Source organism: Dunckerocampus dactyliophorus, chromosome 21 (assembly GCF_027744805.1).
Source record: "Dunckerocampus dactyliophorus isolate RoL2022-P2 chromosome 21, RoL_Ddac_1.1, whole genome shotgun sequence".
Lineage (NCBI taxonomy): Eukaryota > Metazoa > Chordata > Actinopteri > Syngnathiformes > Syngnathidae > Dunckerocampus > Dunckerocampus dactyliophorus.
The window spans coordinates 15,394,497-15,417,996 of record NC_072839.1 but is presented as its reverse complement, the minus strand read 5'-3'; the positions used below and the strand labels follow the sequence as shown (position 1 = coordinate 15,417,996).

The 23,500-nt window shown below is 43.0% G+C and overlaps 1 protein-coding gene and 1 long non-coding RNA gene across 3 annotated transcripts; one reads left to right on the top strand and one right to left on the bottom strand.

Annotated features, from left to right (window-relative positions):
• Window positions 1-1,001: 1,001 nt before the first annotated feature.
• Window positions 1,002-21,048, bottom strand: LOC129174363 (uncharacterized). Of its 2 annotated transcripts, none has more exons than XR_008567439.1 (4): window positions 20,716-21,048; window positions 7,691-7,769; window positions 6,009-6,098; window positions 1,002-1,119 (listed from the first exon to the last, which is right to left on the bottom strand). It is a non-coding gene; the product is annotated as an uncharacterized LOC129174363 (long non-coding RNA). The 2 variants fall into 2 exon arrangements; XR_008567438.1 differs by lacking the exon at window positions 1,002-1,119 and adding an exon at window positions 4,542-4,686.
• sox17 (SRY-box transcription factor 17) lies at window positions 20,604-22,855 on the top strand. The gene is made up of 2 exons (XM_054766311.1): window positions 20,604-21,075; window positions 21,807-22,855. Exons 1-2 carry the CDS (start codon window positions 20,748-20,750, stop codon window positions 22,637-22,639), a joined length of 1,161 nt encoding a protein of 386 aa, XP_054622286.1. The 5' UTR covers window positions 20,604-20,747; the 3' UTR covers window positions 22,640-22,855.
• The last annotated feature ends 645 nt before the right edge of the window (window positions 22,856-23,500 follow it).

Here is a 23,500-nt window from a genome sequence, read left to right as displayed (position 1 = left end):
GTTTTATCCTGCGACAGGAAGTGGGGACACTCGACAGCTTCTTATCCCAAAAGAAATAATGACCTAAGGAGCGAGAAAGTTACATGAAGAAGTAACGAGAGGATTGGTTGCATTCGAAGTTTCAAATGTCTGAGGTGAAAAAGTGACGAGGGTATGAGGCGCACCGGGTCCCACGGGGGCGTCCTGGCCGACCCACCTGTCCTCTTAGGAAAACACACACAAGAGAGGATCAGCATCAGCCAGCTGGACGGGTTTGCTTCTATTCAACTACACCACGTAATGCAACTGTTTTACACTTTATTAGCTAAAGTGGGTGTTCAGAATAGACCCTGAACGCCTCATGGTTCATTTCATTACATCAAAGTTCAAATGAGTTAAGACAAAATATCATTCATAGAATGCGGCATTGTGTTGCTATAGCAAACTATTATGTGAAGTCTACAGAACAAGCGTCCTTGAACAACAATGATAACAATGGAACATGTCAATGAAATGTCATGAAGATGAAGTACAGTGATATTAGAACTATTTGATATTATATTTACAAGTTGATATGTGGGCCTCCCTGTAAGGCAGCAGTAAACACAAGGATCAGCATCATCAAGAAAATATCATCCACAGGATGCTGCGTTGTGATGATATAATCATTTATGATAGGATTTTCTAAATAAGGGTCCCAGGAAGACAAGTTCAACAAGGATACTAATGGAAACATGTCAATTACAAGTCATAAAATATAAAACACAGTACTCTGATATTATAACAACGAATTCAATATTCATCAGGCATTAGTAAGTATTATTCCAGTTTTGAAAGATGGAAATAAAATATCAACAGCATGAGGCATTGTGTTGTTGTCAGGAGATATGATCTTGTCCCTGAAAGGCTCACAATGAAAAGTACGACAATATAACTATACTATAAGATAATATTACATGAAAATATTCATAAATTGACTATGGCGGCCTCACTGTCAGGCAGTAGCCATGTGATTTCGCCCAGCCAATCAGCAGAGACAATCGATGATAATAATTGCACGTGCGTATAAAAAGTGTGTTCACCTGTGAGGTATCATCTTCCACTTGACGTCACCAGCTGTCAAACACGATGGGAATGCACCTGTAATACATATGGATCAGAAAATAGTGGTAAAAATATTGTGATATTATGCTAATACGGGTATGTCATTACAAGGAAGGTTTTAAAGGTAAAAAAGGCGAGAGATTAGGTGAGATTAGCATTGAATAAGGGTGACACTACACCAGTGACTTTAGTGTGAGCATGTATCATGTGTATCGTGCTTTTAGCACACAATATGAAGCCACCAGGATGCTGCATGCACACAGTCCGACCCCTGCTGAGGGTTCCCGCTGGCGACTGGGGGGGGGTCATAAGCCAATCAGCGGAGGCGTTAAAGCGGCCACGTGGACACAAAGCAAGCAGGTGCTCAGGCAGGTAGAGGTGGACGTGATGACGGCGTTTGTATGGAAATCACATCCATGTTAACAACGCTCTTGTTATTATTTTTTTGTATTATTTTTAGTCTTGTTTTGGTGTCTCATCAGCAGCAGCGAGCATGTTTCCATGTGAGTCACCGTGCAGGCCGCAGGGAGGATAAAACCTGGACGCTATTTCATTTGATTCATCGCACACATTACACTACACTACCTTATATTACATTACATTACACTACACTACACTACCTTACACTACACTACACTACCTTATATTACATTACATTACACTACACTACACTACCTTACACTACACTACACTACCTTATATTACATTACACTATCTTATATTACATTACATTACACTACACTACACTACCTTACATTACACTACACTACCTTATATTACATTACATTACACAACACTACAATACCTTACACTACACTACACTATCTTATATTACATTACATTACACTACACTACACTACCTTACATTACACTACACTACCTTATATTACATTACACTACCTTACATTACATTACACTACAATACCTTACACTACACTACACTATCTTATATTACATTACACTACACTACACTACCTTACATTACACTACACTACACTACCTTACATTACACTACATTACCTTATATTACATTACACTACCTTACATTACACTACACTACAATACCTTACACTACACTATCTTATATTACATTACACTACACTACACTACCTTACATTACACTACACTACACTACCTTACATTACACTACACTACCTTATATTACATTACACTACCTTACATTACACTACACTATCTTATATTACATTACATTACACTACCTTATATTACATTACACTACACTACACTACCTTACACTACACTACACTACACTATCTTATATTACATTACATTACACTACCTTATATTACATTACACTACACTACCTTACATTACACTACACTACACTACCTTATATATTACACTACACAACACAACCTTACATTACACTACACTACCTTATATTACATTACACTACCTTATATGATATTACATTACACTACACTACACTATCTTATATTACATTACATTACACTACCTTATATTACATTACACTACACTACACTACCTTACATTACACTACACTACACTACACTACCTTATATATTACACTACACAACACTACACTACACAACCTTACATTACACTACACTACCTTATATTACATTACACTACCTTATATGATATTACATTACACTACACTACACTACCTTACATTACATTACACTACACAACCTTACATTACACTACACTACCTTATATTACATTACACTACCTTATATTATATTACATTACACTACACTACACAACCTTACACTACACTACCTTATATTACATTACACTACCTTACATTACACTACACTATCTTATATTACATTACATTACATTACACTACACTACCTTACATTACACTACACTATCTTATATTACATTACATTACACTACCTTATATTACATTACACTACACTACCTTATATTACATTACATTACACTACACTACACTACCTTATATTACATTACATTACACTACCTTATATGATATTACATTACACTACACTACATTACCTTACATTACATTACACTACACTACACAACCTTACATTACACTACACTACCTTATATTACATTACATTACACTACCTTATATTATATTACATTACACTACACTACCTTACATTACATTACACTACACAACCTTAAATTACACTACACTACCTTATATTACATTACACTACACTACACTACCTTACATTACACTACACTATCTTATATTACATTACATTACACTATCTTATATTACATTACATTACACTACCTTATATTACATTACACAACACTACACTACCTTATATTACATTACACGACGTTGGATTACACTACATGACATGAGATTACATTACATTACACTACCTTATATTATATTACATTACAGTACAGATTACAAAGATCTACAGCAACAATGTTTGTCTGCTTATGACGGGAACACTTTTCACGTGTTTTTTAAGGACCTACTGCAAGAACGGTCGTCAAAGATCCGGTATTATGATAAGAGTGCTCTGCTGTTTTTAAGAATCTACTGGGAAAAAAGCTCTTTAAAGATCCTGTATGTATGGCAAGAGCACTTCGCTGTTTTTGAGGACCGACTGCAAAAATGCAAGTCAAAGATGCTCAATATGACAGGAGTCCTTTGCTGGTTTTCAGGACTGATTGCAAAAATATTGGTCAAATATCCTCTACATGGAACAAGAACACGTTGCTGTCTTTGAGGACCAGTTGCAAAAACCTGAGTCAAAGATGCCCTATCTAACCAGAGTGCTGTGCTGTTTTTGAGCACCTACTGCAGAAACACAAGTCAAAGATCCCCTGTATGACAGGAAGGCTTTGCTGTTTTTGAGGACCGTCCAAAGTAAATGTGATGCGTTCACAGGTCGTGTATGGAGCGCGTACAAGAGGTGTATACAAAGATGAAGTGGTGAAAAATAAGCCAGAGAGTTGTGTGTATGTAAGTGGACATAAACAATCTTTGCTTTGATTGGCAGCTTATTGTTAGAAGGTTGGCGGTGGGCCCCTCAGGAGGAGCGCTGTGCGCCTTTTAACTTCTTTGTCCTTCTTCTTCTTGTATTATTCTTCTTTGCAGGGCCGTGTTTGGAAAAGACCAGCACCATTCTGCCTACTGCTGTTATTCTTCCTGTGCCGCTCGCAGCTGGAAGAACAGGAAGAGCTAAAAGCATTTGTGTGTGTGTCATCGGTGATTACAGGACGGCTGCTGTACCGCGGGCCTTCATGCGGCCCGCCAGGGGCCCGGCGGCCTGAATAATGCCCTCCCAAGGGGGCAACATATACGCTCCGCTCCCTTCCTCACCTTTTCTTCTTCCATGCGAGGAATTGTGGCCACGTCGCTGCACACAAAGTTAAGGAAGGTGAAGGCTGACGCGGCCAAAAAGTTGATGAATGACTCCAAAAAGGCCACAAATGATGGAAATACACTCAGCAGACGCTTCAATAGGTACACACGCTCCATCTGATGCCAGCTAATACACTTGATGGTACTCTATATCTTTGTTACTGGGCTGGTAGGTGCATTGCATCTTCAAGGCTCAAGGTACCATCAGAAGGTAAATGAATACCTTACCTCAATAAGGTACTACAGGGAAGTTGTTCATTCTGAAAAGCAAAAAAAATGTATGCAAAATGAAAAAAAAGTCTAAAAATAAGGTAATGTTGTATGAATACGTTCAAAAATGAGGAGAAAACGTGGTATTTTTCACATTCATGTCAAAAATTAGTAAAATAAGAAAACAAAAAGTTAAGAAAAAAGACGTTAATGCGACAAGAATTCAGTTGCACTATTATGAAGGCGAAAAGTCCGAATTCTAAAGGAATGATGGAAAGGAAACATTTTATTTCCATTCTTTGATAGATATTTTTTGTTGTTTTTAAGTTTTTATGGTCATAAAATGAATGTATAGTTGTAATGATGAATCAACTTTAGTGAATGCCAACATGACAACTTGCTGCAATGCTGTGAGAATACATTCATTAAACATTAAAGTTTAATGTTTAAATTACACAGCAGTATCAAAAATAGTAAAAGAAGTGGGAAAAGTAGCAAAAGTTCAGAAAGGGGATAAACAATAAAGAGTAAAGTCGCAATAATAAGATAATGTTTTTTTAGGTGAGATTTGATTTAAACGTAATAATTTTGAAGGAGAAGGAGTATTACTGCTAGACTGAAAATAGATCAAATAAAAGTTCAAATAAGGTAAAGTAAAATGGAAAAAATATCCTAATGTGAATATAGTGAATTTGTCATTTTAATAATGAATCATTTTTGGTGAATAGCAAAACTCCAAAGCAGTAAGAAGGAAAGGTAATCACTGCACACGACAGCCTCAATAACAGACATATTGGAATACCTTCATCATTTCAAAACAACTACCGTGAAATCATTGGTTCAAACAAATGCAAAGAACTGAATGAAAGGAGGAAGATGATTGGCTGAGCTCATAAAGTTACGTCTTCAAAGTCCTTTCTAGCGTTGAGCAAAGTCAAATATCCCAAATATCAGAAGTGCTTTTCATTGCTTCCTCTTTCCTGCGCTGCCACTTTCCCAGGCAGGCAGAGGAGCCGTCAGAGCAATCTTGGCGGCAGGTGGGGGGGTGTGAGGATGACAAGGCGGTCCGGCCTCCCATTGTATGTGATTGTATGTGAGCGTTTACTCGGCATGGGAGTGCAAGGACAGTAGTGGCGGTGAGAATACAATAGGCTCATATTTATTTACTGCTTAGTGGCAGCCAGGGAGAGCTCTCCTCATGGCTGATAGCGACTTTACAGTCATGGAGCGCCCATAAAGAGCGTAGAGGGCAAGCCCAGGCTAGACTCCCAGGCTGGGACCCCTGCTTAGCCACGGATACTCCGCTTTTATCATCATTAATACTGCATATGCTCAAGTGTATACAGCTGTGAATAAGAACAGAGCTCCGTACCGTGCGGTCAGGATGAGGTCAAAGGTGCTTGACATGAGGTGTAGTACCGGTGTGTTCCAGTGGGGGGCTCCCTCTGTGTTTCCAAACCTGCTGGAGGACACACAAGCACGTTAGTGCAACAAATGAATGCATTTGTGTTTAACACTACCTACGGTGGCCCGCAGGGGCAAACGCACTGCAAGCACACACGAACGTGCAGCTTTTCTGTCCCGCAGTTGTTTTATGGTATTTGTGCGTGTTCAGAGGGTGCGTTTCTGCCGGTGGGTCAGCGAGCGTAAATCTCAGCCTAACAACACGCACGGTACACCTGCTCACACGGGAGCAAACACCGCATCCACGCTGTGACCTACATGAACCACAAGATAAAAATTAATTTTCCTGGAGGCATTAGGAGAGGCAGCGTGATGCTGCATGGGTGTGAGTGGCTTTGCCCGCCGACCAATCGCTCGCAACGTTGCACAGATTAACTCTGCGGAGGATTAAAACCTCAAAAATAGAGAAATCCTTTGGCAGATGAGCAGATTGATTAAAAAAAGGGACAACGATGAGGGTTTCAACTTGCGGGCCACTGCTGTGCTCACCTGGCACTACTGGAAGTGCAAAAAAGACATGGAAGAGGTAGAACAGGTGAGCTCAGAGTGTGATAATTAGCCTTGAACCCTTTAAAATGAGTGACAAGAAACCTCTTTCATCTTCTTTACGTGATAAAGTCATCTGCAGGTAAAATACATACTTTTACACACATTGTACACCACATTCTAAACATATCATTGAACAACAAAAAAAACAAACAAAAATCAAGAGAAAAAAGTTGTCATGTAATGAGAAAAAAAGTCATAATTTTTACGAGAATAGCGTTGTATTATATTATAATTTTAAAAAACATAATTTTAATAGCATAAAGTTGAAATATTAAAGAAAAAAAGACCAAAAAAAAGTTATTTTTTCAAAGTCGTAATATCATGAGAAACAAAAAAAGTTGTAATCTGAGTAATAAGGTTGTAATTTTTGGAAAATTAAGTTGTGGAAAAGTTTTAATGTTACGAGAATAAAGTTTTTAAATATTACGGGAATAAAGTCATAATTCAGAGAGAAAAAAATCAAAATAGTTGGAAAATTGATCAAAAGCACCGTGTGATTTTACAAGAATAATGTCAAAACATGACAAGAAAACAGAGGACAAAAAGGTGCAATTTTACGAGAATAAACTCGTGAAAAAAAGCGGAAATATTAAAAAGAAAATAGTTTATTTTTTAAAAGTCGTGACATTATGAGGAACAAAACATAATAATGTTGTAATTTTTGGAGAATTAGGTGGGGGTAAAAATTATAATATTATGGGAATAAAGTCCTAATGTTACAAACAGGAAGTTTATCAGGATTATTAAAGAAGAAAGTTGAAAACAGTGTTAGGAAAATTAAAAAAACAAAACAAAAAAAGAGTTCTGACTGATAAGAGGCTTTTTCACATATCACAAACCTGGAATGCAGTTTTTTCTTGAACTATATCTAACTTGTTAGCATATCTAAATATGAAAGTGTCAAAGTTGCATCCTTTCATTTTTCACTATGTGCCCCTCGCTGGAAAAAGTTTGGACACCCGCGGTTTAAGACATCAGCACACCTGCCAGGGAGTGAAAGTGAACGTGTGCGCATGACTACCACAAGACAAGCGCGCTCACCACCAAAGCCGCTCACTTCCCCCTCGGACGCCAGCAGCTTCCCTTTGCTCTTCCCAGCAGCGCTCGGAGGTCCTCCCACCTGCCGAGAGAGGAAATCGCAGCGTTCACTAACCAAACGACTCCGAGGTGAACTTTGGTGCGTTTTAGGCCGCTGGTGTCGACCATTTTCTCCGTGCTCGGCTCTACTTGCTTCCTGCTTCCTGTTCTTATCACTCCAGAAAACACGGGACACAACCCTCACCCTTCTAATTCCCCCGCCAGGAGCAGGCTGGATGAGGGGCTGTCGCCCACCTGGACCACATGTCCCAATGAATTGTAAACAATATGGCGGCTGCAGAAGAACAATAAATCATGCGTGTTTTTTGTCTTTTGTGGCAGGAAGCCGTGGGCAGCGTGGGATATTATCAACGCCTTCTGCTGCAAAGGGGCTTTCCTCTCAGCGGAGGAAATTGTCTGCTTTGATTTACTCTGTCGATGTGTGCCTACTGGCACCGGAGGTCACGATAAAATGTCTCACAATCACACGGCGGTGGTCCTCTTTGCTTACAATTCTACATGACACTCATTTCTCCAAGGTAGCACCACATTGTTGAGTACGTCTTCTCATTCATGGAAGGATAACCTCCCCTTCTCCTCCCAGACCTCTTTGGAGCAGCGCACCGAATCCATGACCCCTCCAGACACCAAAGACGTACAGTATTTATACCTCTTTTACGTTTATTTGCACGAGAGGCAAAAAGAGGTGATGATGCAACTCAGCACCACTGTAAGGCAATTTTAAGCCATAAAAACGGCCACTAGGTGGCAGAAGGGCATGCGATAAAAGCTCGGCAGCGCTCGTCACGGCGCTCTCGATGACGCAGGAAACACACAAGACAGGAAGGAGGAGGTTGGAGAGCATGGAGGAGCGTAGCGTGCGGAAAGTCACCACTGTAGGGAAATTTTAACACGTGCGCATGCGCACACGCGCAGGCAAACACCTGCACACACGACACGAGCGCGCACGCACACACATGCACGCACACATGCACGCACATAGTTGACTTCCAAATGTGAATATTGTAAATAGTTGATGGTGTTGTATTTGTAAATCAATTGTTATTTTGATGTAAAACAAGCCCTTTTCGGTGTTGTTTAAGTTGTGCTATATTTGTTTTGGTTTTTGAGCTGTCGCAAAAGCAAAAAATATTTGTGTCAAAGTGAACATTATGCTTGAAATGTAGCTGTTTTTCTCCCACTTTTTTTGGGGGGGGAACTGGGAACTTTCTTTTGGAAGGTCCCATGTCTATAGAGCCACACACCACAATATTATGTGCGCCTTGAAAGATCGCCCAAAACCATCTCAAATGGCCGCCACTGGAGGGGATGCTTTTGAAAAATGGCTGAGGCTGCATGAGTTCATGATGGCCACAACAGCCGAGCGGTTCGGACCACAACAGAGGTAAAATTGGTGGAAGTGTCTCCTCTCTCCGAGCGTTTGATGGCTTTCCCTTTCTTTGCCGCACTGCCGCTTAGGAGACAGAATGAAGTATAAAAAGTACACACTGCATTCTTGTGCGTGCGTATTAACTACAATGTAGCTCTCCAGCGAGTTGTGCGTTTATGAACCAAAAGGACCCCTTTAGTTCATTTATGGGGGCGTGTTGGCAACCACGAAAGGCCGTAACGCGGAACATCGTGAAGCGATGGTGATTCTGGCGCATCCTGTCAACATGAAGTGGATTTGCGGTCAATCGGAAACCCCGGTGGGGGGTGCTAGCGTCTTTCAGATGGCTACGTGCGATCATGATCCTTACAGTTGAAGAATATGAAAATGAGCCTGCATCCTGCATCCAAGCTTGTTCACAAACGTTTTTCCATATTTTTCTGCAAAAAATAACTCTTGCACAGCATCTCGTCTCGGCTGGCCTCTGGGGGTCTCTATTGTTTTGGGACGGCACAGTGGCAGCTTTTGTGTGCCTGCCACTTGTAATGATGTCACGGTGGGGGACTTTCCCCGAGCTTCCTGATATGAGCTTTTTCCCATGTTGTCATGTGGGAGCAATAAGAATCCTTGCTGAGGTTGCTGAGGTTCACTCGCTGATTCCGCCGTGGCAGCACGCAGATGTGAAATAATGCCAGGAGATTAGCAATTAGCATCTGCTGTATTGTAATATCAGAATAAAGACTTATGAAAGGTCTACATTACATTACATACGTTTTTATTTGCATGATTGTCATTATATTGGATTATATGTGACAACACAACTAAGTATACTGTATTTATATATCTTTTTTAAAATATGGTGAAAACTTGACTGGTATTACATACCATGTAGTGAATAAAATCAATAATACGTAAATATATTTACAACAAATGTACTGATAATACATGCGATATAATATACTGCACAATAAAGAAATAACATGAATAATGAGCATCAATGAATGCATGAATACAAATGAAAACAAATATTACACAATGTAAAAATGAATGTAAATATATTTGACATTTAAATGTGGAGGAAACATAAAAAGTATTGATGATGTAACTTGAGTGAGAAGGTGTAATTATGCGTTCTTCTGTATTTTGTGGCTCTAAGTTGTTGTGTGTTCCATCCTTCCATCCATCTTATCCTCATTAGCGTGGCGGGGGTATGCTGGAGCCTATCCCCAGGCGGGGTACACCCTGGACTGGTGGCCAGCCAATCGCAGGTGATTATGCGTTGTGCAATGGCAGAAACAAGTTTTTTTGGATACTTTTTTTTTTTTTTAATGATTTTTTAAATGTATTATTGTTATTGTTGTTTCGGAAATAAAATAAATCAGTCACACTTTCATCACTCATCTCGAAGTCAAGATTGGGTGCTTTATGAGCTTGCTTGACGATAAAAAAGGTTCAAATGAGCTTCAAACACGTGACTAAAGCTTCTATGATGGCCACACTTTGACCTTTGAACAGATTCCTTCTATTTCCATGATGTTGTTTCATATCCTCACAGTTTTCGGCTACTTTTACGCAGGAGTGCTATCAAACGTGCGTTATCTCCAGTGTTTGCCAGACTTTCAGAGGAGGCGGCCACGTATTGACGCTGGCCCTGACCATTGTGTGTAAATGAAGCCATCGGGTCAACTCAGAGGTCAAACACAGCGACCCCGTCAAGTCCAAGACGGGCACGTCGTACATAAAGTATTTACATACGTACCTGACGAGCCTTCCAGTCTTTGTGTTCATGCCTCTAAGAGGGGTGAAAAAGGGTGAAAGTAAAGCGATCACACCTCAGATTTGATCTCATCCTCCATCTGCTTGGTGACTTGATGAGTTCACTTTTAATGACGGCTGCCTGAGCGAGAAAAAAACAAGGAGGCAGAAGACGCCAATGAATTCCTATCAGCGAGTAAAGGGAACAACACAAGGGAGGAAGCACACACACGTGCACGCACACACAGCGAGTGCATTTCCTCCATAAAACCACCTCTGATGTGTGAAAAAACAACAGCATGCCGCATCCTTTATCATCTTTCAAAAGCGGTAAAGAAGCTTTCAAACAAAGTTGAAGGTTTGCCTCGTCGTGGACGGGTACGAGTGGTGCGGCGTTAAAGCAGAAGTAGCCGCGTCCATGAGGAAGTTGTACAAAGTATTTGTTCTGTAAATCTGAAGAAATGACATGGACAGCGCCGCACGGCTTCCACAGCGTCTTTTATGCTGCCGTTTTGCCACAACCCAAAAGAAAAAATATCATGAAAAGGCTCGTCAGGTGCATGCTAAAGCAACAGGTGCCTGGCAAAAAGTCTCAGAAAGCAGACTAAAAAAGATCTCTGCCATAAAGTCACATTTTTGCTTTACTAAATCGCTACTATAGCCATGAGTGAAGTCATACATGAATAAACGTTGGTCAAAGATTCTTTATATTATGACGGGAATCTGTTAGCATAGCACCAGCTTCAAGCATATAAAGCAGAGGAGTCAATCAAAAAGTACTTTAAAAAAAAGCGCGATAACAAAAATCCCTGCCATAAATTCACACTTTTTGCTTCACTAAATAGGTAAATGAATAAATGAATAAAGTCATAAATGAATAAACGTTAGTCATAGACCCTATATAGTGACAGGAATCTGTTGTTGTTGTTAGCATACCAGTCAATTTCTCTTGGAGATGAATAAAGTATCTTTCTACCAATCTTTAGCATATAAGCTATAATAATGCCAAAGAACACACTTATTGATGTTGTCAGCCTTGTTTTTTGGTTTGCTTTTACACGCTTTGTGTTTGGACCCCGTAAGCTAGCTAGCTAGCTAACTAACTAACCGGGCGAGAAACACAGTGACCAAAACAAATCAACAAAAGCTTGTTTTTTTTAATTGGTCCTGGGCAAGATAAAGTGAATTCATGATTAATTATATATTATTAGAAATTACACTCATTTGCTTTGTCAGCTATAACACCAAGCTACGCTAGCATATGTTACCATATACTGACTTACAGTACGTTGGATTGCTTTTAGCATCTTTAATGCACAAAATGCAAATGAGCATTAGCTTGTGACTGAATGCCAAACTCCATAGAGAAAATGCCTGTTTTTAAGAATATGTGGACATGGCCTGTGAGCCCTTTAGAGGCCTCTTTTCCTATCATCTATTGATCCAGATTCTTGCTGATCACATAGGCTATTGATTGCTAGCACATTTGAAGCGGGGGGGGCTATCTTATGTGACACCTTAGTGTCTGCAGAAGCCAAAGGTGGCACATGAAAGAAGGACGCGTGTTTGAGTGGCGCAGGAATCAATTGTCGCCCACAAAGGAGGCGCTGTCTCTCCTCAGCTGATTATTAATTAACTGCTCGCTAATTGATCCAATAGTGGAGTCAAAGTCAAGGTGGGCTTTTGGACCTCCTTCTGGTTTGTGCGGCAGCGAAAGGGCGTGGTGCACTCAGGGTGGGGGGCGGGGTCAGATGAAGGTCAAGCAATAATTTGCTTTCGTTCAACTTTTTGGCAGCACAAAGCTGAATTGTGTGAGAAAAAAAAATGAGCTTTTTGTTAGCGTTTGCGAGCTTTGATGCGGCAAAAGGTGATTTATTGGTCTCGTTTCACTCACTCCGATGAGCGTTTACTTCAGCTTGGAAAGATATTTTTGGCTCAAAGTGTCAAGGCCAGATTGCTTTAAAAAAAAATAAAAAAACTAAAGCGAGAGAAAAAGAAAGAGAGAGAGAGAGAGAGAGAGAGAGCGTCCTAAAATAGACAAGTCTTATCAGTTTGGGAGCGCGGTGAAAACAATGCCGAGTTGGGGGCTGACCCTAATAATGCCAGCGGCCTGTCAAGGAACCTGCAGAACAGGAAGTCCACGCTAGCTCTGTCTTTATGGATAAAGCCATAAAAATGATAAACACGGGGCTCAATTAGCCTTCAGCAGGACAATGCGCTGGGGGGGGTCGAGGGTGGGGTTTGGTGTGGGGGGCGGGGGGCGGTGGGAGGGGGTGTTACGCTGAAGGATTCAGGTCAGGCCCTCCAAGATGAAAGAGTCCAGAATGAAATCTTTCTCCTCCTTCACGTGCAGATGGCAATAAAAAAGAAAAAAAGCGCGCTAGCAACAGTTTACCGCCAGTTCAAACGTGCTCAAGTGTTTTCTTCCTCGACGACAAAGCGCACGTTTTTGTGCGCAATTAACACGACGCCACGTGTCGTCACACTCCATTTCAGCTGTTAGCTCGCTAACCAGCTCATGCCGAGCCGACGGGGTGGGGTGGGGGGGGTGCGGAGCGGAAAAGTTGGTGGATTCGTTGACGCCTCTGCCAATTCCCCGTCGGGAATTGCTAAATGATTTGGCGACAGAGCGATGCCGTTTCCCGACAAGCTGCGGCAATCAAACGTGACGCTCATGTGGGGACAGGTGCGCTACTTTTTGGACGTTTTTGGCAAGATTATCAACACAAACAAACAGCACAGATGTTAACCTATGCTCATTGCAACCACTAGGGGGGGTTTAGGCATTCATCAGCACAACAAAGCATCCGTTTGTGTCCAGAAAAAGTCAGAAACTTATGAAAAGCGAAGCAAGAAATCATGTAAATTGCTTTCTTTGGCGCTGTGGCGTGTTGCTAGCAGTCGCACTCGGTATGCGGAGCGATTCAGGACATCAGACTATTTTGCTTTCATTCGGAGCACGTCACTTCAATCTTTAGTAACTCAAACGATATGACTGCACAAACAATAAGTGTAATAACTAAAAAATTAACAAAGCACAATCTTTTTTTGAACACAAACGAAGAGGGAAAAAATTGGACTATTTTGGTTTCATTCTGCGCACGTCGGGGGTCTGATTATGTAGTCGCCCGACACTTAAATCTTGAAGAACTCAAAAAGAATGACAGCACATATGGTCATTTTAACTGCACAAAACAGCACAAACGCAGCACAAACAAATGGGAATATTATGTTTAATATGAAGCTAATGGGGAGCTGCGTGAACTTATATTGGCCTATAAAATAATATCTGTACTAACTCAAAAACAAAAGCAGCACAAATGTTCATTTTAACTGCACAAAACAGCACAAATGCAGCACAAGCAAATGGGACTATTTTGGTTTAATTTGAAAAAAACGGGGGTGGCAGGGTGAACTTAGGTTAACCTTTGTAATAAATTTAATAACTAAAAAAACAACATAGAACAGTCAATTTTTAGAGCACAAAACAGCACAAAGGAAGAGGGGGAAAAAAAATGGAGGCATTTTGGTTTCATTCTGAGCATGTCGGGGGCCTGATTATGCCATCACCCGACAGGTAAATCTTCAATAACTCGAAAAGTATGACATCACAAATGGTCATTTTAATTGCACAAAACAGCACAAATGGAGCACAAAGGAATTGGACTATTTTGGTTTAATTTGGAGCAAACGGGGAGCTGGGAGCTTTGATTGACCTATAAAAAGTGTAATAACTCAAAGGCGAAAAGAGCACAAACAAGCATTTTAACAGCACAAACAAATGGGACTGTTTGACCCGTTTGTCCCATGATAAGTTTCATCCTGGTGAAGACAGAAGAAATGAAGGCAGCTAAAGTTGTGAAAGGAGTTAACAAAACAGAGAAATCAAACAATTATAGATGTTCTGGCACTCGTAATTTTCTTTGGCCCCGTGGCGGGTTATTAAGAGGTCATTAAGAGGTATTCTTCGTTTGGGCGCTCGATTCTGCAAAGTGACTACGGTGGTTTGTTGCGCTCAATGTTTGGCCTTGCAAAGCTGGAGCCGGTGTATGAACCTTTCATACAAACTGAGATTTGACAGCATTTCCTTCTTTTTTTTAATCTCAAAAACATCACAATTGCAATTTGGAGTTGAGCCAGCATCATAACTGCACTGTGATTGATGATCCATGCTGACGTGTTGGTTGTGTTGTTGTTTAGTCGGAAGCCGGCGCACACGCCATCCTCCCGAGACAAGAAACGATGCGTTGATAAGGAGGACGTTCTCATGTCCAAACACTTTTATCAACACAACATCTTCTTCTTCTTGGCTGGGGGGGATGAGTGAGTAAAAAGGGGTGGGGGGGGCAGGATGGTGCCAAATGTCCAAAACGTCCCCTTGGCTTGGCTGGCTCCACGTGGAGGCCAGTAAACAAAGGGGGGGCGAGCAGATTCCCCACCTGATTCCTGGGCAGATTCCTGACAGATTAACGCCTCTCAAACAATGAGGAGGGGGGGGTTGCGCTTGCTGGTGTGTGTGTGTGTGTGTGTGTGCGTCTCACTACACAATGTTCCACCAACAAGGCATAAAAAAAAAAAACATCTGCAAGATTTCGGACAGTTGACAAATTAGTCGGGCTGAAAGAGGACGATGGAAATTGTTAGCATAAATAACAAAAATGAAAGCAACAACTAGAGTCACGGCCTAAATGCAACCGAATCAGCCTCATTTCTACAGCCATGGTTTAGCCAAACCTTGGGATCTTTGGCATGCTAATATTCTTAGCCATGACTGTCAGTGATGTATGCGATGTTGGCCATGGTGGCTGCAAGGTTCTTTTCCTTTATGTTTGTTGTTTGTTGTTACGTCAGCAGGAAAAAGATCAAGCAAGGTTGGGTTTGGAGCTAATTTCTTACCGTTTTTCACTGTGAGGGCCCAAAAATATCCAACCGCAACCTTTCCATGGTACTGTATGGTGTTCCCTACTGCTGACTTTGTTCTGCTGTGTGCTGATCGGGTTTGGATCCACGTACAATTTTCACTGTTTTGCCCACTGCCAGCGTCCTAAAATATCGATAAAATGGCTGCAATTTTTTAGCTGACTTTTGTCATAACAGTAGTGTGACCTCATTTAGCGTCCGCCCTGGTTAGCGGGTTTTTCCATTAACGTAGAAAATGTATGCTGCAATTTTGCCTCAGTTTTCATGCATTCATATAGCGCCCGTCTATTTTTCATGTATTTTTAATCACAAAACGTCCTTGTTAGCAGCCTATTAGCTTACTGATACATGGAAACAGGAAGCAGAAGTCAACTCTGTCGGGCGTCTATGATGTCATCAGCGGTTGACTCTCAAAAATGTTAACACAAAACACATTTTTATAGTTTTCCAAGCATAAAATAATTCATGCATGCATATAAATGAAGACGTGACTGTTGTCCACGACACGATGTGGCCCTAAGATCCACCACCGCCTTCTTCCTGTTTTCAGTCCCATCAAGAATCACGTCTTAAATGAAAGTGAAAGTAACCTTAAATGTTAATTTATCCCTTTCATTCATCATTTATATGCATTTCCAATTGTTTTCTGCATGTGAAACTATCATGGTAAAACTATAACAACGTGTTTTGTGTTAACATTTTTGGCATTCTGGAACGGGTTAATTGGACTTTGATGATTTCTTTGGGGAAAAATTCATTGGGTTAACGTCTACTTCAGTTAGAGTCAAACCTTCTGGAAGAAAGTAATGACGCTAGCCAAGGCTCCACTGTACGACGCTTTGGTTCTGAGTGGTCTGACTTGACGTGTTCCAAAGGAAACGCAAGAAGAAACTGGACTGCGGCGTATAGAAACTGTACGATGTTTGTGTTGTGTGAATACAGTCACCATGTAGTGGTGATGTAGCGTGTCGTATTTCATTCCTTGCAGCCCTATACTGGATTTGCCAACTTATTCTACATACTTGATGCAGCTAGCGCAATCCTGCCGGACTTTGAACGCTAGCGAGCTAACTAGGCAAATAACTAACAAACTAAGTAGCCAAGAAACACACGGCATCCTAAACAAAACAAGTTTCCACTCTGCGCATTATCCATCGTGTCGATAATCCTCTAGTCCTACGATGACTCTGACTAGCGTGCTACGCTAACTCGCAACATGATTGGCAGCTGACATGAAGAGAGAAAGTTCATTTCCTGAGTGAGTTTATTAGCGTTCCAGCTGTGCAGAAAAGGTGTGAATTCTATTCGGAGAGATGACATTTCTCTCCTCTTTTGTGTGCGTGTGTGTGTGTTGCCTTCTCTCATGGCCCCCCTTCCCGTCCCCAGCACCCAAACCACCTACACCGCCCCCATAAGGACCAGGTGTTGTCTAATCAGACAATGGCAACACTTCCTATCTTAAGACTGATAATGACACGTCTGTGCATTGCAAACATGACGAGCGTGGACCTCCACCAAGGCCACAGGAGGCACCGTCATGAACAACAGCAATAAATACAACATATACAAGTAGTAACGCTCTAAATGCATTGGTTTTTGAGTAACTCTGCTGGCACGTTGTGATTGTCACGATGTAATTGTCACCATAACTATTTATTGCAATTATTTCACGAGTGATTCTTGGATACTTTTGCTTTATTTCTTTACTTTGTTTTTAGCTGGACGGTTCCAGAAAAACGTTTTTATCTCCAACAGTCCATTCAGGCAAGACGTTTTCATGACCAAATGTCCGCTACTATCATTTATTTCTGATTTTTGTCACTCGCCACTTAAGGGTTCCTGTCGCTAATTATCAACTAGAAAGTCCAAAAGAACTCAGGAAGCGGCGTAAATCTTCTGTAAAGTGCCAAATATCCATTTATGGGCATGGATTTGTTTGTGTGGCGCAGTTGTTCACCCCCAAAACTGGACCCCTGCAAGACTGGATTGGCTCTACAAAACTCCCTGTGTAACTTTAGGGTGTTTAGCCGAATCACCACGAAATTTGGCACACATAAGCACACGTGTCAAATTTGAACAGGATTGGTTGGAAAAACATGGCCGCCATCAAGCTATGCGCCTTTGCGGGGGCACCGAAGTACATGCTCGTAAGTTGCTGAGCATTTGTCTAATGATTATAAAACTTGGACATTTTGAAAGCAACCCACAGGGAGCGCCACAAATGTCTGTTACAGTCCTGGGTTGTCGTGTATTTTATATATATATATATAAGTGTATAAATACAGTATATAATACAGAGGAAGGGTTTCAACAGTGATTGACTTAGTGTCAGCTAGTGAGAACAGAAAGGAGCATTAAGTGCTCATTAGCCACATTGTTTGGCCTTTTGCTGCCCCAGAGACCAGGCCGGCGTGCTAACATATATACGCCTTCCGCCCCCGCGCTGTAAGCTAACACGGCGTTTGCAGCACAAAAGAGCCACGCTACACATTGTGCAATTCCCCAGAAAGCCACCCACGGACATTTGCACAGCGAGAGAGGCGACCGGCGGCCCGCCCGGCGTTGCAGGGGCTCACTTGCAAGGCGGACAGTTTGTGCTGCCCGGCCAAGGACAGGAAGTGCTTGCAGAGGGACAGGAAGTGCTCACCGCCGCAGTAGCCGAGGCTGGAACTGAGATAATGCCATTGTGTAAGCAAGCCCGGTGACCTCTCCCTGAGCGCTCGCTCCACAGGCTGGCGTCGAGAGCCCTGGCCCCCACCCAGCTCCAGACTCCCCAGGCACGGGGCGGAGGAGGGGTGGGGGGGGGGGGAAGATGTGAGGCGTGTCACCTCCCTTCATCCCTGTGCGCTGACTCTGAGCTTCACCTTATGGAGGAAATGTGGCGAGGACGCCAGACTTTATGACTTCTCCCATCAAACGGCCCACGCTCGTGCCCACGCCCAAACATTCCCAGAGACGCGCACGGTTCCCTCTGGGTGGCGGAGGGAAAGCGCTATCAGGTCATCAGTGCTAAAATGGATGATGACAGCATTACAGTCCATGTGGGGCTCGGCTGGACCTCCGTCCACATCAGCCGCCCCGCTCTGGAGCCTCGGCTGATGTCTGCACATGCCAGGCCACCGGGAGGTCGCCTAAGCATCTCTCGTATTTCTGTCAGCTCCTTTTCACGTTGTGGAGGAACGGCGCTGACCACCACGAGATGAGTGGAGGTCTGCCGGCTCTGATAAGAACCTCTGCAGCCTGTTTGGATTTGTGACCACAAACGGGTCGCTGCCCGGGCTTTTGCCGGCCCGCACTTGAGAGAATGGCCGTGTAGGTGGGACACGTTGCTTTAACCTTTCACCCCTCGCCAAAATAGAAGGACATAAGTGGTCAAGTGCATCAAGATACGCGTGAACTTCCTAATATGAACAGACGCATTGGACAGATAAAGCACTTATGACAAATGTACAACTTTTTGGGGGGGTTGACCACAAGATATCCAGCGATTACAATTAAAATCCAGAAGATGTACGGCGGACGCGTTGCAGAAAACACATCTCATTTACCATAAGTGGGCAATAATGTTTAAATACGTGATAATAGACATGTGCCACTGTTTCAAGATCCCACCATTTTGACATGTTTGTCTTTATGCTTCACTTATATTGTTTTTTCCCCAAGCGTTGAGATTTCGGCGGCCCTTGAACACACCACAGTTGTGTGCTGAGAAACTTGACTTCCTCAGATGCTGTCACAGCTTCATAAATCCACCAAATAGAAGACAAACTGCTGTGTTGTACACGTTATACTATGTGTTGCATGTGTGCCAGACACATTTAAGGCTTCAGCCTGGATTGTGTCATGAGTGAACAATGGCAATTGAAGAGAGAAGTGGAAGGGTTCTGGAGTTTAATCTAATCTGATAATTACGACAGTCCCTTTTATTGCAAATGTTGATGCAAAATTGGAGAAGGTCAACGTCTGTGTCAAAAAATGTTATGGGCATCACAATGACTCATTCGTGGGTGGTCCTTGAACGCAGCCAACATGAGTAGTGAAGAGGGGCAAAATATTAGGAACACCTCACTAGCACAACGCAATGCCGTTCTAAACCAATGTGTTTTTATGTATAAAAGTGATGGCCAATCTGCTTCCAAAAAGATGTGAATACATTTCATTTTGCTGATATTTCCTCTGAACGTCAATATTGTGAATTTTACAGCACCTGTCAAAAGTTTGGAGACACCTTTGCACTCTATTGAATGAGAAGGTTTCCCAAACTTTTGACTGGTCCTGCATGTAACACGACTAGATTTGTGTTTGTTGTTGCCATGATGCCGCCTTTCATCTCATTGTCTTGGTAACATCTCCTGCAGAGCTGTGTGTCGCCATGGAGACGAAATCACTGCAGTATAGTAAGCAGTCGCTCTTGTTGTGTAACTTTTAGGATTGTTTATTAATTAGCTTCCATTAACGCCTTTAGAAGCAGACTATTAGAATTAGGAATGATGCGAAGAAGCTGCAAACTACCCAAAACACACACACACACACACTCGAGAGTGTATTGTGTGTGTGTGGGGGGCGGGGGTGGAGTGTGCGGGGTCGTGGTTAGGCTACTTTGTGAATATATTCAATAAATTAGTACATTTTGTAATCTTTTTTGAGTTATCTCGATTTTTGCTTTGAGGTCGCAAATCAGGCAAAAAGGGCGGGGCGTGTGCAACTTTGAGACACCTTTGTAAGTTTAGGCCACGCCCCCAGTGTTCTGATTGGCTGCCCTTGCGCTTATAGAGCCCCAAAGTGCGAGTTGTCCGAACCTTTCGACCTGTCTTCTTCCTGGAGGTGACCCAAATGGCCGGGAATAATCTTTTTCAACTACTGAAAGACTTGCAGCAGCTTTGACGATTGATTGATTTCTTTAAAAGAAAAAAAAGCATCCTACCGTCAACCTCCGAACCTCCTCGCCGCACAGAGATGAGCAGTCCCGATGCGGGCTACGCCAGCGACGATCAGAACCAGGCAAGGTGCGCGATGTCAGTCATGATGCCTGGAATGGGACACTGCCAGTGGGCCGACCCTCTCAGCCCCCTCGGGGAGCCCAAGGTCAAGAGCGAGCCGTGCGTCTCCTCCTCCGCTACCTCCGGGGCTGCTGCAGCCGGCGGGGGGAACCAGAGTCGCGGCAAGAGCGAGCCGAGGATCCGCCGGCCCATGAACGCCTTCATGGTGTGGGCTAAGGATGAGCGCAAGAGACTGGCTCAGCAGAACCCGGACCTGCACAACGCCGAACTGAGCAAAATGTTGGGTGAGTCATTTCACACCTTTTACGATCAATAAATCACTTTGTTGAACTTGATTAACTTTGGGTTATTGTTATTTCACTGCACTGGCGTGGCTAGGTTTTGTTTTCTAGCCAATATGACATTTATTTGATTCAATATCTCTATAATGCTGCTGTTTGAGTAGAAATATGTCATTTATTTACTCAAACATGACTGGCTGGTCACATAGGACGTATTCATATTTAAACTAATGCATTGTATGCTATTTTTTCACGCTACAGCAGAATAAAAGTTTTATTTCCTCTCACACAACACTGACTTATCTTTTTTGTTTAAACATCACCATTTTCTTCAACTATAAGACAATCAAAAACTTTGCAAGTTGAAATATTACATTTATTTTACACAGTGTGCCCTTATAAATCCCTTAATGTAATTCTATTTATTGGTGTTTAAATAAAGGTTTTCTACTCGTACAGCAACGAGCTGTCTAAGTGATGCATTCATTTCATTTTACTGCTAATAAATGCGATATGAATAACATTCAGGGGTAGAACCATCACGAGGTCAAACGTCAGTGTGTATTTTTATAAAGTGTGTGGAGTGCAGTGCAACAAGTGATGTTAGTGTGATTTAACGTGACTGTAAATAAAAAAACTAAGAGTTCTTAACCCCCCCAAAATGGCATCAAGCTATGTTTATCCGCGTGTATCATCTGACGCTAACTGACATGATGCTTTTGTTGGACCCGCAGGCAAGTCGTGGAAAGCTCTCCCCGTCGCCGACAAGCAGCCCTTCGTGGAGGAGGCCGAGCGCCTGCGCGTGCAGCACATGCAGGACCACCCCAACTACAAGTACCGGCCCCGCAGGCGCAAGCAGGTGAAGAGGATTAAGCGGCTTGACTCCGGCTTCTTGCTCCATGGGGGGTCCGAGCACCAGGCCCCCTCGGTGCCCGGGGACGCCCTGGGGCTGGGCTACCACGAGCACGGCTTCCAGCTCCCTCAGCAGCCCCTCGGCCACTACCACCGCCCGGACGCCCAGGCCCTCGGGGGCTACGAGGGCTACAGCCTCCCCACGCCCGACACCTCGCCTCTGGACGCCGTGGAGTCTGACTCCATGTTCTTCCCCACTCAGGAGGACTGCCACATGATGTACGCCGCCTACCACCCTCAGGGTGCCGAGTACCAGGAGCCGCTTGCCACCCACCACGCCAACACCCTCCTCCAACGACACCCCGCTTCAGCTCCAGAGCAGCCCCCGTCTTACATGGGATGCCCCAACCCCCTGCCGGCCATGTACTACAGCCAGGCCAAGCGCCACCCTGGGGCGGGGCAGCTCTCCCCGCCACCTGACTGCCACCCTCATGACAACGTGGAGCACATGCACCACTCGGAGTTGCTGGCCGAGGTGGACCGCAGCGAGTTCGAGCAGTATTTAAGCTCCGCCTCTTCCTCCGGGCGGGCCGACTTGGCGGCCTTGGCGTACGGGCCCCACGAGGGCGGCGGGCAGGGACCCGAGAGCCTGACATCGTCTATGTTGTCGGACGCCAGCACCACCATCTACTACTGCAGCTACAACAACTCGTAAAGCAGCTGCTGGTGTTTTTGATCTTGTCACTACTGAAGCAGCCGGCCCATGAGATGATCAAACTACTGAAGTGTATTTTTTTTAAAAAGGAACACTGCTTTTTTTTTCTTACTCTCTCTCGCAGGGATATCAAGTCATTTATATAATGATAATAAATATTGTACAGTCACTATTTTAAAGTCTTTGTATATACAAAGGTGTTTTTTTTTTATACTTTTGCACTTTTGACAAATAAATTTTGCAAACAAGTCAACACATCCTCTCTCTTGTTCATTGTTAGCACCGTTTAGTGCAAGATTACGTTTTTAGCGCATTTAGCGCAAATAAACAACTATAAAGCAGATTTTCCATGAAAACTTTGTGGACGCTCGTCCTAAAGGCAACAGCATCAAAGTTTGGTGCAGATCGGGTGTGAAATGAGGGCTGTTGCTTACACTTTTCACTGTTACAGTCCACTTGCATCAGGGTCAATAGGAGCAGTGACACACCAGATACAGCAGATGGAGCTGTAGTGAAAAAGTATGTTTCTCCTCAAACCAGGACATTTTTAGGAGAATTTGGCCTTGGTGGAGGTCTGCGCTCGTACTATGACGCTGTAGCCATGCTGTTTTACATAAACATTTCCTCACGCTCACTTTTGGGACGTTATTCCACATTTATGGTTTGTTTTTCCCTGCTGAACGGGCCGCCCAGCCTCTCACCTGGAAGCCCGCTGAAGGGGGTCTTTCCCACAGTCGAGGGGGCCGGCGGTGTCGTGACACAGCTTCCTGGCCCGAATGGTTCTAGAGGTAATCTGTGTGTGTGTGTGTGTGTGTGTGTGTATGTTACACACGGCGCCTTGTTTTCTCAGCACGAGAGGGC

Coding starts and splice junctions, on each gene's coding strand:
- sox17 (XM_054766311.1), top strand. CDS start 20,748: ATGAGCAGTCCCGATGCGGGCTACGCCAGCGACGATCAGAACCAGGCA. Junction 21,076..21,806: donor CGAACTGAGCAAAATGTTGG/GTGAGTCATTTC, acceptor TTGGACCCGCAG/GCAAGTCGTGGAAAGCTCTC.